A 17449-nucleotide genomic window follows, 5' to 3' on the forward strand; every position below is an offset into this window, starting at 1 on the left:
GTCTCACGACACACATGGGAGATATAAATGAAAGAGAGAGCAAAAACATAGTAAGAGAGGTGAAGGTGCACTCAGTAATTTTGTGTTTATGTTGCGCTTGCCAGTATGGCAGCTGTCTTGGACTTATACTGACACCTAGCGGTGTGGATGCAGCATCACGCAAACGTTTTCGCAGTTAGCCATGATTAATTTAATTTATTCAATGAACAAAAGGGTTCAACAACAGGGGGTTTACCATGATAAAATGGCTGGTCATGTGATCTCATAATGTTGGCCCCAAGAGACAACCCACTCTATATGCTATAAAATTGCTGTTTTTACTCTACTAATAAGACTGGAGTCTTTATCTCATGTGAGTGTACAGTACATACAGTATATTTTACAGTACCATTCACTTCTGAATTCTGTACAAATTTTAAATGAGGAAAAGAAATACTGAATGCACCTTTAATAATCTAAATTCTAAATCTAACAATTCACAAGATAAAACTGATACAGTTACACTACAAAAGCATCTAGTTCTGTTTTCGTTGGAACATGATCTAAAAACTGAAGTTGGATGCAGTTTGCATGGTGTACTCTGGGATAAATGCAGCCATAACTTCAGCAGACTATAGGAGAACCTTCCAGTATTCAAAATATGTAAACTGAAATGCTGTCAACTGTCATTACAGACTAACAAAGTCAAACACTAAACATTTTTCAGGAGGAAAATTCCACAGCTGCCACAGTGAATGGATCCTTGTAGTAGAGCCTGACAGGAACACATACCCAGCTAGTGCCGGTGCCCTGACCCTTTGCAAAGAGCAATGAGGATCCCTGAAGGACAGTCCAGGTGGAGGCCCAATTCTTTCTGCAGGACACAAAGACAACAGAGCAAATCTGTGTCACAGTTCTAAATAACAAATGATAGAGGACGAATGGCAATCGCAAAGTAATACAACTGTGATTGGTGGTCACATACAACATGGGAATGCTTCTTAGTATCAAGTATCAAGAATCTTTGGACAACGCATTTGTAAAAAAAAATGTCCCTTCTAATTTTTTTGTTGTTGTTGCATTTTTCTAACTTAATAGCCTTTTCTTTTTAATTACAAATTAAATTATCAGCATAACAATTTGAGTAAAAGGTTAAATAAAAAATGTATATGAATTTCAGAATTTCTTGGTATTTGGCAAGTTTGTGCAAAACCTGATGCTTGTTATCCCAGCATGATCTGAGAATGTTCCCAAGAGTGTCTTGTATGCTTCAATGGAAGCAAGGAAATCTGACCTTTTGTACAGAGGAGTTAACATGGGCAATGTAATGTGCTTATTTGATTAGTGACCTAGAAATAGTGCAAAATCTCAAATATTTCTTATTCATTTTACATAACTTATGTGTTCTCAGACTTTTAAACCCCACTGTATATCTAAATAATAGTGATGCATAAGATTATTATTATTACTGTTTTATTAAATACCTAAAAAATATTACTATTAACATTAATACATACCTTTTTTTTCCAATACAAATTTGTTTTAATATGCAACATACAGAGATGCAGTCTTTACCTGACTTTCTTGCCATGTTCAGTGATCTTGGTGACATTGAGCACACCACACTTTTCTGAGGGCTACGATAATGAAAGAGAAATGTACACATCAATGAATTATATATATTAACAGAAAACAAAATGCATTTTGCATGGTTCATACTGGATATTGTTTGTGATTTATTTAGCAAATGATACAGTGAGCAGAGACTGATATGTTAATGCATTGTATGAAGCATGCAGATAAGCACACAAATTAGCATGCATACTAACAGTAGAGGAGTGTTTTGGTGAAGAGGGGCAGGAGTCTGATTCAGGAGAGATCTGTTTGGCATGTACAGACTCCTGCAAGTTTAAAAGCAGAAAAAGCATTGTTACACCCTCAGAAGAATAGAGAGTGAAAGAATGAATGAAAAGAGATTAAATCCAGTCTGAGGGTGGTTTACAGTCTCCTAACATAAAAAGACAGACACATCAATGTTCCTTGATGAGACAGGCAATTGTCAGTATTGTAATATCACTCTAACCGTACATGTCCACTGGCACGGAGTGAGCAGGTGTTTTTATTTCTTCTCTACGGGAGCAGAGCAGCGGACTGGGGTAGACAAAGCGGTGAGAGACCATCAAAAAGGTGAGAAATGCTCAACTTAATGAAAGTGAGAGGCAGAAATTTACGGGCTTTGGCTGCGTTAACAAATTTTATTAAATTAACAGCATATGTATCCTTTGGGCATTCTCTAGTTTACATTTTTTCCAACTGTAATCATGCATACAATGATTTTATTGACTGTTTACTGAAAGCAATCAAAGACCATCCTAAATACAACCACACTCATTTTACATTTTACATACACGCTTCAAAAGCGCCAGTCCAATAGCCATGGAGCGTCATGGCGAAGATTCATTCCGCACGAGTGGACATGTAGAGTGAGTCTTGACATGCAATTAATTATTTGTATTGACAAAGGTTTTGTTGACATGCTAGTGAGCAAATGACACACTTCTGAGTTACATGAAGCATTAGTACTGTATAAACACAGCAGACACAAACATACAAATAAGCACACATATGCACCCTCACACACCCATACAGATACATCATCAAGAGCAAATCAACAACTGCACATTTCAATTTTCAGCAGCTTTTGATTAACCGATTTATTTCTTTGATTTGCTAGAAATCAATTTCAATTTGAGAAGCGAAGAAATCAAGAAGTCTGTAATCACATCTGATTGGTTACTGCATAATGAGGTGACTAACTTTTCTGTACAGTGACAGGTCGAAGCCCCTGGGGAGGCAGTTAAAGCTGAACCATCTGTTTTTGAATGGCAGCTGGAATGAAAACCATTGTGCAACATTATATCAGGCTAGTTTTGCTCAATTTGATGTCAGTGCACTTAACTAAAGAACCCTTATAATCAAAGAACAAAATAGGAAACTATGAACCACATTAACCAAAAATTCAACATATGAGATCTTGGATTGTTTAAATCCTCATGCTCTCCAAGAGGAAATGTTTTTGGAGTTGAATCTGCAATGGCATCTGGGTGGAGGAATAAATGACTTTGACAGGAGAGGAAGCCTCCTAATTGGCTTTTAGGCAACATGCTGACTTCCACAGAAAAACACTTGGGAGGGCTAGAGATTTACATGCATGAACGTACTAGTCAATAAAAATAAATAGCATAAAAAGCTTAACCCAGGTGATTATAAATATCAAACCTGTTGCAATTGCATGTGTTTTCATGAGAAAAAAATATTACACAAGAGTATCCATTACTATATTCAGTGGCGTAACTTGGATCTTCCCGGCCCCAGTGCAAAGAACCTGTCGGTAATTTTTCATCGACTTTAGGGCCTGCGGTCGTTTTTACAGTTCCTTTTAGACAACCGTTGTGGGCCGCTTCTCACCCCGGGCCCTAGGGCGGCTGCCCACCCTGCCCTTCCTGTATTTACACCCCTGACCATATTATTAGGACTGTGTTTGTTGAATTTAGGTTCATGTAAACTAAATAGTGCAGGATGATACACATTGCAAACAAGTCATGATTCAGTACACATAATGCATCACATTATCATACATTTGAATATCAATATTGATTGATACTGAAGGATCTAAAGTAATATCTGCAATACTGTAAGAAAAGATTTGGGATATATTAATATATAATTGCATCTAAACAACTCTAGTGCCACTGAAAGTAAGACTTGTTACATAGGTGTGTACTGTATGTGTTTAGAGGTGTACCTTGTCACTGATGTCCAGCACATATGTGCTGTGTCTCCACTTGGTCAGGACAATGGGCTCTTGCTGTTTCCTCTCCAAACTGTGACTCTTAGGAGCTTCTTCTGAGTTTGGAGGGGAGAGATTATACTGGAGAGAAAGAGAGAGAAATCATAGGTGATACAGAGATTAGTGATGTGATGAAGTGGGCAAACAAACACTAAATCAGCCAACACAACCATTTAAAGCACAGAAATAATTTACATAATTACACAGGTAGTAAACAGTGCCATAAGGAAAACAGAAGAGGTTCAAACTGTAGTGACTAGAGTAACTGTTACAAAATTCTAAAGAATGCACAAATGAGTTCTGAGAATGACAAGAACACACTGAAGCAAAGAGCCATTCGGGTACCTCTCTCCTCACCGTCCACAGCACCATGTGTGCTCAGATCTCCTCCTTCAAACATAAGCCCATCCCAACCCACACAGTGCCCCAGAGTACACCATATGTGCATGTGTTGGGGTGAATGGGAGTAACAGTTTGTGCGTACAGGAGAAAAGTGTGGCCAGACAAACAGGGTCCAGTATTGTCTGGCTGCACTTAAGACACTGATCTCCATTAACCAGATTATAGAATCAGGATTACTTTTAGATTTTCCTAGTAAACATCCTACCGCCTGGGCCAAAACTACAGCTAAAGCAGTCAATGAAAACCATGTGATCTAAAGACAGAGAAGACTGTCAGGGTATACCTGTGAAAATAGTTAACTATCTGTGAACTGTCTATCTGAGTGTGCAGCTTACTTTTGGTAACTCCCATTCTGAGCGAGATCCGTCGGCGCTGTAGTAATACGGCCTTCCTTGCTCATCCACGTGTTTAATCCACTGCAAAAGAAAGAAAAACCTCTGTTATACTGTGCATCATCTATTACATGAAGAGATTTCTTTGTGTAAGCATCTCTTCCCAGCACCTTCTCATTAGTGTATTCAGACACATAGAGAGTGTGTCCATGTTCATCCAGTTCCTCTGACCAGCCTCTAGGGGGCGATCCATACTGACTGTCTGACTGACTGGAGTGAGTGCTGAGACAGTTCTCTTCGGATGACAAATGCTGGAGAATAGGAGAGAAAAGATGGAAGACAAAGCAACTCATGAAAACAAATACTTTTAACTACATGATAATAGTATTAATAATTTGATAAAAAAAAATCTATTAAATTATACAGGCTATTTTTTTTAATTAATTGATATTACTTAAAGGAATATTCCAGGTTCAGTACAATTTAAGCTCAATTCACAGCATTTGTGGCATAATGTTGATTACTACAAAAATCAATTTTGACTCGTCCCTCCTTTTCTTAAAAAAACAAAACAAATAAAAAGACAAAAATCGAGGTTACAGTGAGACACTTACAATGGAAGTGAATTGAGTTTAAAGGCAGAAATGTGAAGCTTATAATTTTACAAATGCACTTACATTAATTCTTCTGTTAACACTGTATTATTTGAGCTGTAAAGTTGTTTAAATATTAATTTTTACAGTCATTTTTGGGTTTCAGGATTTGTTGACATTTTATCGTCATGGCAACGAAGTTGTAAGATTAGCTATAACTTTACACAGAAACGGTTAGTTAGTGATTTCATCACACTAAAATCATGTTTACATTCATATTATTTATGTCATGTGGCTATACTTTTGAAAAATTTAGTTTTGTTTTTGTTTTGTTTTTTTTAATCCCCTTTTCTCCCAATTTGTAAAACTCACCTCAATCCGGGTGGCGGAAGACAAGTCTCAGTTGCCTCCACTTCTGAGACCATCAATCTACACATCTTATCACGTGGCTCGTTGTGCATGACACAGAGGTGACTCACAGCATGTGGAGGCTCATGCTACTCTCCGCGATCCACGCACAACTTACCCACGCCCCATTGAGAGTGAGAACCCCTAATCGCGACCACAAGGAGGTTACCCCATATGACTCTACCCTCCTTAGCAACTGGGCCAATTTGTTTGCTTAGGAGACCTGGCTGGAGTCACTCAGCACACCCTGGATCAAACTTGCAACTTCTGGGGTGGTAGCCAGCATCAATACTCGCTGAGATACCAAGGCCCCAAAAATTTAGTATTTTAACGTTCAACAATTGGTCCCCATTCACTTCCACTGTAAGTGCCTCACTGGCTCTTTTAAAGAAAAATAGGGACAAGGAAAATTTATTTTTGTGGTAATCAATATTATGCCACAAATGCTGTTGATTGAGCTCAACTTCTATTGAACCCGAAATTTTCCTTTAATGTAAAAAAATTACATTATTAAATTTAGTTAAATAATTCATCTTTGTTTTTTTAACTAATAACAAATAACTTTACACATTGTTTTTATTTAAAAATTCTGACTTATTGGCATAAATGCAGCATCACCTGAGAAAGTTTTCAGTTAACAATGACATTTAAAAATATATATATTATATACAAGTATATTTCTAAGCCTTGATTAAGGTATTCCGTAACCAAAAATGTCTGAAAATAGGGCTGAGATTAAGTAATTATATTCACAGCAGCCACCATGAAGAGGCGACCTGCCTTAAGTAGAATAATAGCTTGTCTAGGCAATTGATACACTGAAGTCTTCATCTTCTTTGACTGTTAATTTTAATCATATTTGTCAGAAATATTGTTAATTTATTTAAGTGTAATTTTTCCCCCCCCCGAAGTTAAAAACTTAAAGGATTAGTATGAATTATGTCATTATTTACTCACACTCTTGTCACTAATGAGCTGCGCTTCGGTGACTGAGGTTGTTAGTCCCGAACATTCTGCCTAAAATATTTTGTGTTCCACAGAAGAAATGAATTCGTAAGCGTTTGGACCAACATGAAGGTAAGTAAATGACAGTATTTTGGGTGAACTATCCCTGCAATGCACCTTCAACAGATAAGATTTTAACTAATAAACAACAAAACATAGCATGTCGCCAAGTATTATGCCCAAATGAATACATATTTCACCACTAGATGGAAGCAATGGACAATAAAAACCTGGAACTTAAGACACATTTGTCCTTAATGTGCAAGGCAAACATTTTATGCACTTAGACAGAAATGATCTATACAAACACTTACAGAACTAGAATTTTACACAAAAACATTTTGCCACGTAAACTAATATGCACACAAATACTACACGAAAATTCAATGCGCCACTCTTTTCAGCACAGCAGACTGTTGAAGCTTAAATAACCAAACAGCATTTTTCGAAGGCTTAAATATAGACTGAAGACCTACTTCAACTCTGGCCTAGTTCAAACTTTCACATGCACAAGCATAATGGGCACATACACTCAAACACTCACGGAAGCACAAATACAAACCAGTGCAAAGACGAGGTGTTTAACAGATGTAACATGATCCTCTATTTGCATGTTTTCTCTTAAAGTGATGCTTGCGTTCTTCACGTGTTGATGAATATACAATTTGTTTTCTACTTGATGTAAACACACTACGGCACTTGTTGAGATACTGTTGTACAGTGTATGTGTGTTTGTTACCTCCATGTCCCCAGTGTTGGACGTGTCCCCGCGACTGAGCCCGTTGTCTCGTGAGCGGGGCGGTTTCCAGGTCCTCTCCTGAGTTGTGCGGTTATAGTAGAAGTTTCTTCCACTCAAGTCTTTGTGCGTCTCCCAGTCGCCCAGGATGTGCAGAGGGGAGGAGGAGGGCACCGAAGGGAGAGAGGACTGCGAGATCTTCAGCTCCTGGAGGTTTGTGTAGACTGGGGACTCTGATCGGCCCTGCCCGGTGGGAGATATGCTCTGTGGATAAAAGAGATTTTTAAAAATGACTGTGTAGAGACTGCACTCAAAAAAAAAGCTATTTCTTGCCATTGTGATATTTTAAAGCAGAGCAAATCTAGAAATATTTATAATTCATAAAGTAATTTCCATGACTTTTCCTGGAAATTTCCTGGAAATTCCTGGTCTGGAAACTACCATTTTAAAATTCCCTGATATTTCCATGTTTTCCACTTTGTGGGAACCCTGTAACTGCGCAAGGTATTTCTTGAATACCTTTCTGCATAAACACTTCATTTAGTAGTGCTGACATATGCCTGTAAAGATAACTGCAATCATCTGCTAAAAAGAGGGCCAGGAGAAACAAAAGCAGCAAATAAAACTGTGATTGATTCTGCCAAGCATTGCACAAACTCTGAGAGGGATCCAAAAGTCATTTCCCCCCTACAAATGCCTGCCAATTATTTTATTGATGTGCTCATGCCGACAGCTGGCTAAACTCTCATACTTTTCATTCAAAACAAGTCATGTTTTAAATGAGAGCAAAAGAATGAAGAGCATTTAATAAACTCAGCATGGAAATATTTGCATAAAATTTTCCAGGAGAGAACAACAGGAGAATGCAGTATTTCCATGTTCCAGACATCACATGGCACAGAATAACTGCAACATACAATGACCATCTGTTCTCAGCTAAATCTAAAAGAGTCAGCTCTGATTTGAATACAAGTATCAGCCCTGACAGATCTGTCAATAGTGTTTTTTTCTGGCTTGAAAAATGCTTAATCCTTCCTTCTAAACCTTGATTTAGAAGAAAGGTCTCATCTTAAAATGACACAAAAACTGAATTAGCATAGAATCCCAAATATGGATCATGAGGAAAAGAGATGACATCATGATTTCAGAAATGTAAAGAGATTTAAGGACCACTGACCCCATAAACACAAATGTCATAGGTTAGATTCTCAGCAAACACATATGGGGTGAATACAGGTAAAGTGGGACAACTGGTAAAGTGGGTCACTTCAACTTAATAATCTTTATCATTGTGTATTTTCCTCCATTACTAAAAATCAGCATTAACTCATCCTAAACCGGTTATGACACCATTAAATATTTTAAAACAACACCAATGGCAAACTATCAGGAAGTTTCCCACTTTATCTGTATTCACACTACTGAAACAATGCATGACTTAAATACCACGCAAGTCAGTTTGGATGAAACTGTCTGCTAAATGAATTCATGTAAATGCAATGATAGTAGCAGTATTTCAGCAAAAAATGTCTCGTAAAAAATAAAATACACACAAAAAAAAGATTTTTCCTGCTTGTTCAATTTACTCAATTAAAATGAACTAAAGCAACACAATTCAAGAACATTTTGTCACAACTTGATTTCATTGTGTCCTATACTGTACATTTCAATATGTAAAATGGAAGTTTACATAATCCATTTGAGTTGGGACTACATGAATACTTTTTGTGGTGTTAATGTAGCTTTGATTAAAGAGGGCAATTTATTTATATTTCCGGGCATTCTTTGCATGGGACTGGATAGGGAGAACAAGTGATGAAATTAAGTATTATTAAAAATAAAAATAAAATAAAAATATCCATAATCAGAAGGATCAGACCTGTGTTCTAAAAGATAAACTTGTGCAGAACATGACACAAAGCTGTGGACAATGCAACAAAGTAATGACTCTTTGCTGACCTTTAAAAAAAAAAAAAATCAGAAATCCTGTTTTTTAATGGAAAGGCCTGTTGGCACACACCTCAAACTGTCGGAGTATTTGGAGGGCTAATCTATTCTGTCATGCATGGAAATATATGAACCTTCCTGTCATACTGAAATATAATATCAACCTTCATTATAGACTCAAAGCTACTCCAACATTGTGCTTGCATGGAGATGGGCAAAATGTGCCAAAAGCGAATCCAAATATTTAATTTCTCTCATCCAAACACATTTTTTTTTTCATCTGGAGATGAAAACCAAATAAGTAATTGTCTAACTATAAATACTAGTGTAACTAACATCAAAGACAACATTCTTAACTTGAGAATAACAAAAAATAACAAAATAAGCTTCTGCAATGTATAAACAGAGTAGCAAGAGCACAATTCAAGTCAAACTTCACCTGCTCTCTTAAAATAAAGAAGGACTTCCAAACACACTCAAGGCACAGAGAAAAATAAGCTACATCAAAGAAAAAACAAAAACAAATAAACAAACCAAATAAATAAATGAAAATAAAAATATTTAACATAATATTATTATGTAATATTAAAACATTGTTGACATCAAAAGTTACAATTTGCATTGAATATTCTTTCACCTTCTGAGAGGAACTCATGCTCGTCTCCTGAGCTGTAGGTTGAAATCTTTCTTTGTATTGTGCTCTTCAATCAATTGGAGATCAAACTCTCCAGCTCAATATCTGCATACACTCCTCAATCCGTTTGCATATCTGTCCCTCTCTGGCTCTCTGTCTCATCCACACACATACATCCATAAAAGAACAGCACTTTGAATATAGAAAGCCTAGCCCGCACTGAATAATTATTTCACAAGAAAGGTAAAGACCTGAAATGAGCCCAAACAGCAGTGACCAACAGAAGTCATGAGCTCAATACACTCACAGCAACAAAGAGGAATGTATTCAAATCCATGTTAAACCACACACCACCACGTGGAAATCTGTAGAGCACATCCAAGAGGAAATGCACAGCACACACATACAAAATACACTGTAAAAGCTGTAAGTGATGCAGCCCATGAGCCGATGGACAACTACAGCCCAAAAGATGAGACTCATGATTCAATGAGATTCAATCAAGACAGGTTGTAAACTCTGAATGTGAGTGTTTTATGCATGTCTACATGGGCAAATTGAGAACTTGCACACTTGAATGCTGCTACATGAGACAACAAATTTGTTTTATTTTATGAAAGGTGGATGCTACTCTCTTATCGTGGAAATGTTTAAGATTAGATGCTCAGATATGGATGCTAATGAAGTGCTCTGTGGTTATCTCTCAAACCCACCCCACTTACACAGTGATCTGAAAGCTTTTGTCAACTTTTCATGAAGCAAGAAAGACATCCATTCTTCTATCTCTCGATGAATCATCATCCATTCATCCATCATCTTCCAACTGTGTTTGAGTTCATTATGTCATATATATATATATATATATATATATATATATATATATATATATATATATATATATATATATACACACACACATACACACACACACTGATCAGCCACAAAATTTAAAACCACCTGCCTAATATCGCGTAGGTCCCCCTCTTGCCGCCAAAACAGCTCTGACCCATCGAGGCATGGACTTCACAAGACCTCTGAAGGTGTCCTGTGGTATCTAGCACCAAGATGTTAGCAACAGATTCTTCAAGTCCTGCAAGTTGCAAGGTGGGGCCTCCATGAATCGGACTTGTTGGTCCAGCACATCCCATAGATGCTCAATCGGATTGAGATCTGGGGAATTTGGAGGCCAAGTCAACACCTTGAACTCTTTGTCATGTTCCTCAAACCATTCCTGAACAATTTTTGCAGTGTGGCAGGACGCATTATCCTGCTGAAAGAGGCCATGAAGGGGTGTACGTGGTCTGCAACAATCTTTAGGTAGGTGGTACGTGTCAAAGTGACAGCCACATGAATGCCAGGACCCAAGGTTTCCCAGCAAAACATTGCCCAGAGCATCACACTGCCTCCGCCAGCCTGCCTTCTTCCCATAGTGCATCCTGCAGCAATCTCTTCCCCAGGTAAATGATGCACACGCACCCGGCCATCCACATGATCTAAAAGAAAATGTGATTCATCAGACCAGGCCACCTTCTTCCATTGCTCCATGGTCCAGTTCTGATGCTCACGTGCCCATTGTAGGCGCTTTCGGTGGCGGTGGACAGGGGTCAGCATGGGCACTCTGACCGGTCTGCAGCTACGCAGCCCCATACTCAGCAAGCTGCGATGCACTGTTTGTTCTGACACATTTCTATCATGGCCAGCATTAAGTTTTTCAGCAATTGGTGCTACAGTAGCTCTTCTGTGGGATCGGACCAGACGGGTCCCCACGCGCATCACTGAACCTTGGGCGCCCGTGAGCCTGTTGCCGGTTCACCGGTTATCCTTCCTTGGACCACTTTTGGTAGGTACTAACCACTGCCTACCGGGAACACCCCACAAGACCTGCCGTTTTGGAGATGCTCTGACCCAGTCGTCTAGCCATCACAATTTGGCCCTTGTCAAAGTCGCTCTGATCCTTACGCTTGCCCATTTATACTGCTTCCAACACATGAAATTCAAGAACTGACTGTTCACTTGCTGCCTAATATATCCCACCCCTTGACAGGTGCCATTGTAACGAGATAATTAATGTTATTCACTTCACCTGTCAGTGGTTTTAATGTTGTGGCTGATCACTGTATACTGTACATGCATATACAGTACACTGCAAAATTGCAGTAAATATTTGGTGACCACCACTATGCCTTAAAAACAGCACCAATTCTCACAGGTACACTTGCACACAGTTTTTAAGGTTATTAAAATTTATATTAAAAAAAACATATTTTTTGCATCCCTCTTGCATGCAATGTTTATCATTTAATAAAGAGGGATCAAAAATTGCATTTAGTTTTTTATTTAGTACTGCCCTGATGAAGCAATTTGACAAGATATTCATATACAGTATATTCCACAAGACAAAATAATAAATAATCCTGCTTAAATGTTTATATCCCCTTCAGTCTTAATATGGTGTGTGGCTGGTGTGTGCAAAAGTATGCACTTAACTGCATATAGTGAACTGTGTAATTTCTCCACCCAAGCAACACCAAATTTGCAAACTTCACAACAAGTCTCCCAAGTACTCATACCAACCGTTCCACCTGCCCTCCTTCTAACATGGTTCAGTCAAACAGGTAGTTCTGCCCCAAACTTATGCCATTTGCTGTGCCAGAAGTTGACATGTTGGGTTACTCTAAACAAGAGAGAAATGTTTTTAAAGTGACAACTAGTTCCCATCCACGTTTCGCGCATTTTGTTATTGACAAAGTGAAAATGCGTAAAAAAAATATTTGCAAAATTTGCCGTCACCTGGCTGTTTCCATTCAAATGGCCTTTTATCGATAAAAATTATGTGCGTGATGACGTCATGCTTAAAAACACTTTGTCGCATAAGTTTTGGTTTATCGCAAAAGAAATCTGCCCTTGAGTCGTTTCCACACAGAAATGTGTGTATATCGTTAATTGTATACCTTTCGCCTCCCAGATGTCCCTAATTTTTTTCCCCCCCGAAGTCTTTTCAAAATGGGAAGAGTATTGAGACAATTCATTGAAATTAGCTAGCTTACTTTCATCATAATTTCACAAATAAATGCAATCAGAAGACGAGGAATTGCAATCAAAAGGGAGCAGTTGCCCTTCTGATAGGGACTGTAATATTGGTCCTAATGTTGCGCCTATCGCAGGTTGCCTCCGGTTCTGACCCAAAAGCGAATTGTCATGGCCCTGTTCAAGCTGGCAACCTGCACCAAGTTGTTGGGGAAACTTTCGGTCTTAGTATAAGGACCATCCATTGATGCTGTGTGCACAGCTATTAAAGAAAAATTTATGCAGTGTAATATCAGGGTTTACATATGATACATTCCTGATATTCAATAGGCTATTTTGAACAATCATCTAATCTAAAGCATCGCCATCACAACTGCATTATGTCCCGCATATTTGTCCAGCAACTTCTAATGACCAACTGAACTTGAATGTCATCTAAAATCAATTTTAGCATCATAATGCAATGTACATTTTCTAACAAATCTCAGCAAATGTAATCAGAGTTAAAGAGGGTTAGATTTAAAATATTTAAAAGTTTTAGAATGTTCAAAAGCTCGTTTCTGAAAGTGAACTCAGCATTGGACAAATAGTTCTGATAGTTTATAGTCTTCAAAAAAAGTGTAGAACATTCTCAGAATGTCATTCAGCTGACTTTTTTCATCTACAAAACAGGGTAAGGCTAATTTAAGTGTGTGTGTAAAGAAAAGGCAATTATATAGGCCTAACAATATAATTTTTTCATTTGGTAATTTATTTATTTTTCATTTAATCTTTATACATTTGGTAATTTATTTTATTTAGTACAGCGAATTTTGCCGGTATTTTTTCAAAAGTAAGCTAAAAAAAAGGGTTTTATTGAATTGGTTTATATGTCAGTGTTCCAAAAAAGCACACTGAAGCTTTTCTCCTAGTATTGTGTATTTATTTTTTATTTAAAACATCTTTTTTGTACTGTGGGCTAATTCCATGACTGCCGTCTATTATTTTGAATGGTGTGGAAAAGCAACTTTAATAAATAAACGGATGGCTTCCGTGATTAAATTAATCGCAAAGAGTGGCTATTCATTTGTTCTCCGTGCACTTGTCAATGACAGGTGCATGATACAAGATATCTGTGTTGGCACTCCTGGAAGTGTCATGACGCAGGTGTGTTTGCAGCATCAGATCTGTGCAGGTATGCCGTTAAGACCAATCCATAACAGTGCGAGTAATGCTTCACGTACAATAAATTGGCTGTATACCTTGTCGTCATGATTAACACAGGCTAACGATTGGGGTAAATTTTGTCATGTGACACTATATTTTTGTGTTAATGCCAATTTTCTTGACAAAAAGTCTTTCAAAACCAGTTTTTCGAGATATTTGAAGTATCGACATAGAGTTTATGCACTAGAGTTAAATGGAAAAATATTATATTGATAATTTGCGTTTCCAACGGCTATATCGGTAAACATTTTGATGCTCTACACTTTTTGTCACAAAAAACCCATGGATGGAAATGTAGTTATAGTTAGATATTTTTTGTGCACATTAAACTGGGATATGAAAAACTAATTTAACAAAACTGGGATAGGAGAAATTATATTTTACCACAAAAATGTAACACTGCATCAGATGTCATTCCATTCTTCTGATTGGCCACTAGGAGGGTACCTCAATCTATTTTATCCTGTGCTGAACCAAATGAAGGGATAATTTGCAAACATGGCAACCAGCATTCCTTTGCCTCCTTAGCACCTAATAACTTGCAGTGTAAATGTGTGTGTGTGTGTGTGTGTGTGTGGACTATATGAGAGAAAGAAAAAGACAAAAGTTAGGTGCTTTTTCCTAAGACTGCACATTATACAGCTTGTTCACAGCTAATAACCAAATTAACGAATGCATGAATGATTAAATAAAATAACTAAATGGACATGAAATAATGATTTGGGTTTAAATAATTTCAATAGCTTACTTGTAGATTAGCTTAAAGAGATAGTTCACCCAAAAATGAAAATTCTCTCATTATTTACTCACTCTCATGCCATCCACAAATTAAAATTTTTAGATGAATATTTCAGCTCTGTAGGTTCTCACAATGCAAGTTCATTCTGACCAAAACTCAGGAGGTCCAAAAAGGCAGCATAAAAGTAACCCATAGTGGTTAAATCTATGTTTTCTGAAGTGATATGATAGGTGTGGGTGAGAAACAGATCAGTATTTAAGATTTTTTACCATAAATATCCAGACCAGAATGTGAACATGAAAGAGTAGATTTACAAAAAAAAAAAAAAAAAAAAAAAAAAACACACAAATATTGATCTGTTTCCTACCCACACCTATCATATCATTTCAGAAGATATATATTTAACAACTGGAGTCTTATGGCTTACTTTTATTCTGCCTTCATGTCCCTTTTGGACATTAAAATATCTGGTCACCACTCACTTACATTGTATGGACTAACAGAGCTGAAATGTTCTTTTAAAAATCTTTGTTTGTGTTTTGCAGAAGCAAGAAAGTCATACACATCTGGGATGGCATGGGGGTGAGTAAATGATGAGAGAATTTTAATTTTTGGGTGAAATAACCCTTTAAAGCTTCTATATAGAAACTTAGCACAATTATCAATTATACAGTTTATCAGTCATTATGGAAAAAGTGTTGAACACAAAATGCAACGACTGGCCAATCAGAATCAAGTCTTTCAGAGAGGTTCCTTTAAGGTTATGCTTGTACACATTTACAGTACTTAAAGACCTGACTGTGCCAAGTGGTAACATACTCGAAGATAGTTGCATAACATTATAAGTGTGAGCTGGCACTGAGAGAAGGAGAGAGGAAAAAGACAGAAACTAAGAAAAACACGACCTTATTGTGAACTTTTGTCAATGTATTATATGCATGTGTGTGCCCACAGTATTTAACTGTCCTAAATATACAGTATTTAGGACATATCCTTCATGCTTATATTTTCAATCCATCTTATTTCCCCCTTTTTTCTGTTTCTTCAAAACCCTCTTCCATATTTTCTCTCACCATCAAGACCTGCCTCTCACAAAAAAACAAACAGGCCATCTCCATATATCCCTCTGTCTTCCTCAATGACCAAGTATGGATGACCAGCTTAACCTACATTTCCAGCTGAGTGCCTGCAGTCAGGATGCATCTGCTCAGCCACACATTAGCACATCTGTGACATATGCAGACCCATGCGGGCACAGCCACACAGTCACCTCCCCCAGGACCCCTGAAGCCACATCAATGTGTGTGCTCTTGTGCATGTCTGCTCAACCAAACTTAGGGGTCTATCTGCAGTATGAGACCACAGTATCTACAGTAAGTGTGCACTGTTGGACACAACCACAAACACACTCTAACCAATGTGTAAGGCTATAAGAAAGAGGAGTGATTTAGTGGGCAGCAGTCAGCAAACTTTATAGGGAATTTTAGGTCTATTTCACACCTCAGTGAGTTCAGCAGTGCTCAAACTCTGACAGAGAGACAACCAATTAACCTTTAGGTCTTCGGCACACAGCCTAATAATGCGTGATACCACACACACAAAAACAAGCCACTCTACACTAATTGCTGATGCAGACAGTTCCCATAAGTCACCATAAGATTATGAAATCTCAGTCAGAGCAGGAGGCAGAATTGTTAGATCATTCAAATGCAAAGGTTTCCAGTTACCAATGCCATTGTAGAAATACACTATTCATTCATATTATCATGATTAATATAATCCATGAATGAAAGTTTCCAATAACAGAGTGATTAATGTGATTAAGCGAGTAGTATTTGGCTGGCCATGTGATCCATGAGGGGATCCTCTACATGTAGATTGAAGCACCTTTACAAGGTTACTGATATGAATGGAATCTTATGCTCATGTAAGTGGTCATGATTTTATATAGGGCTGCACAGTTACAGAAAAATAATCGAGATTACAATTACAGCTGTCACAATTATATAATTGTGTAGTGTCAATTACAGCATTCCATTTAGGTATACTCCCATAATTGTGACAAAATCTATTATTAGCAAACATATATTTTTGGGCCGTGGTTTGCATGGATGCAAAGGCAAATCACAGGCATTTAAATGAATCTAAAGACATATCAGTAATGCTCACTATCTAAATTTTACTGTGTATAATTTATTCGAAATGTGAATAACACTTTGTTTTTCATGCAATTAAACTAATAATGCAATTCAGTAATGCAGCTCTCAGCTTGTTTTGATGCAAAGTCCACATAAAGAATATGGCATGCAGCTGCCCCAAACAAAATAAGTATTTTAATGTAAATTCGAATAAATCAAAATGACTAATCAATTACAATATCAAAGGAAATAACTGGCAATTATGTTAATTTTAATCATGTTTGAAAATTACAAATTTCTTAAGAGAACAACATTTTTTATGAGGAAAAAAATTACTGAGTGCACCTTAAAGACAAATGTGCTAAACTACATATTTTCAAATCAACTAGTCAATTGGCTGCCTAAATGCCTAGTCAGCCAATCAGTTTCGTGACCAAATAACCAATGAGGTGT

General features: G+C 37.3%; 1 protein-coding gene across 8 annotated transcripts in view; it reads right to left on the minus strand.

The window, feature by feature from the left end:
* LOC127427040 (rho GTPase-activating protein 12-like) overlaps window positions 1-17449 on the minus strand; it is a 76686-nt gene that overhangs the window by 9179 nt on the left and 50058 nt on the right. For 3 of the 8 annotated variants that reach the window (XM_051674356.1, XM_051674351.1, XM_051674348.1), the window contains 8 exons: window positions 7309-7569; window positions 6522-6581; window positions 4734-4874; window positions 4567-4647; window positions 3785-3910; window positions 1809-1880; window positions 1555-1616; window positions 772-853 (listed from right to left, as the gene is read on the minus strand). In XM_051674356.1, coding sequence (XP_051530316.1) covers window positions 772-853; window positions 1555-1616; window positions 1809-1880; window positions 3785-3910; window positions 4567-4647; window positions 4734-4874; window positions 6522-6581; window positions 7309-7569 — 885 coding nt within the window. Of the gene's footprint in view, window positions 1-771; window positions 854-1554; window positions 1617-1808; window positions 1881-3784; window positions 3911-4566; window positions 4648-4733; window positions 4875-6521; window positions 6582-7308; window positions 7570-9889; window positions 10087-17449 lie in introns of those variants that run through there. The other 5 variants (XM_051674353.1, XM_051674352.1, XM_051674349.1 and 2 more) reach the window with 3 other exon arrangements.

Source organism: Myxocyprinus asiaticus, chromosome 36, assembly GCF_019703515.2.
Source record: "Myxocyprinus asiaticus isolate MX2 ecotype Aquarium Trade chromosome 36, UBuf_Myxa_2, whole genome shotgun sequence".
NCBI lineage: Eukaryota > Metazoa > Chordata > Actinopteri > Cypriniformes > Catostomidae > Myxocyprinus > Myxocyprinus asiaticus.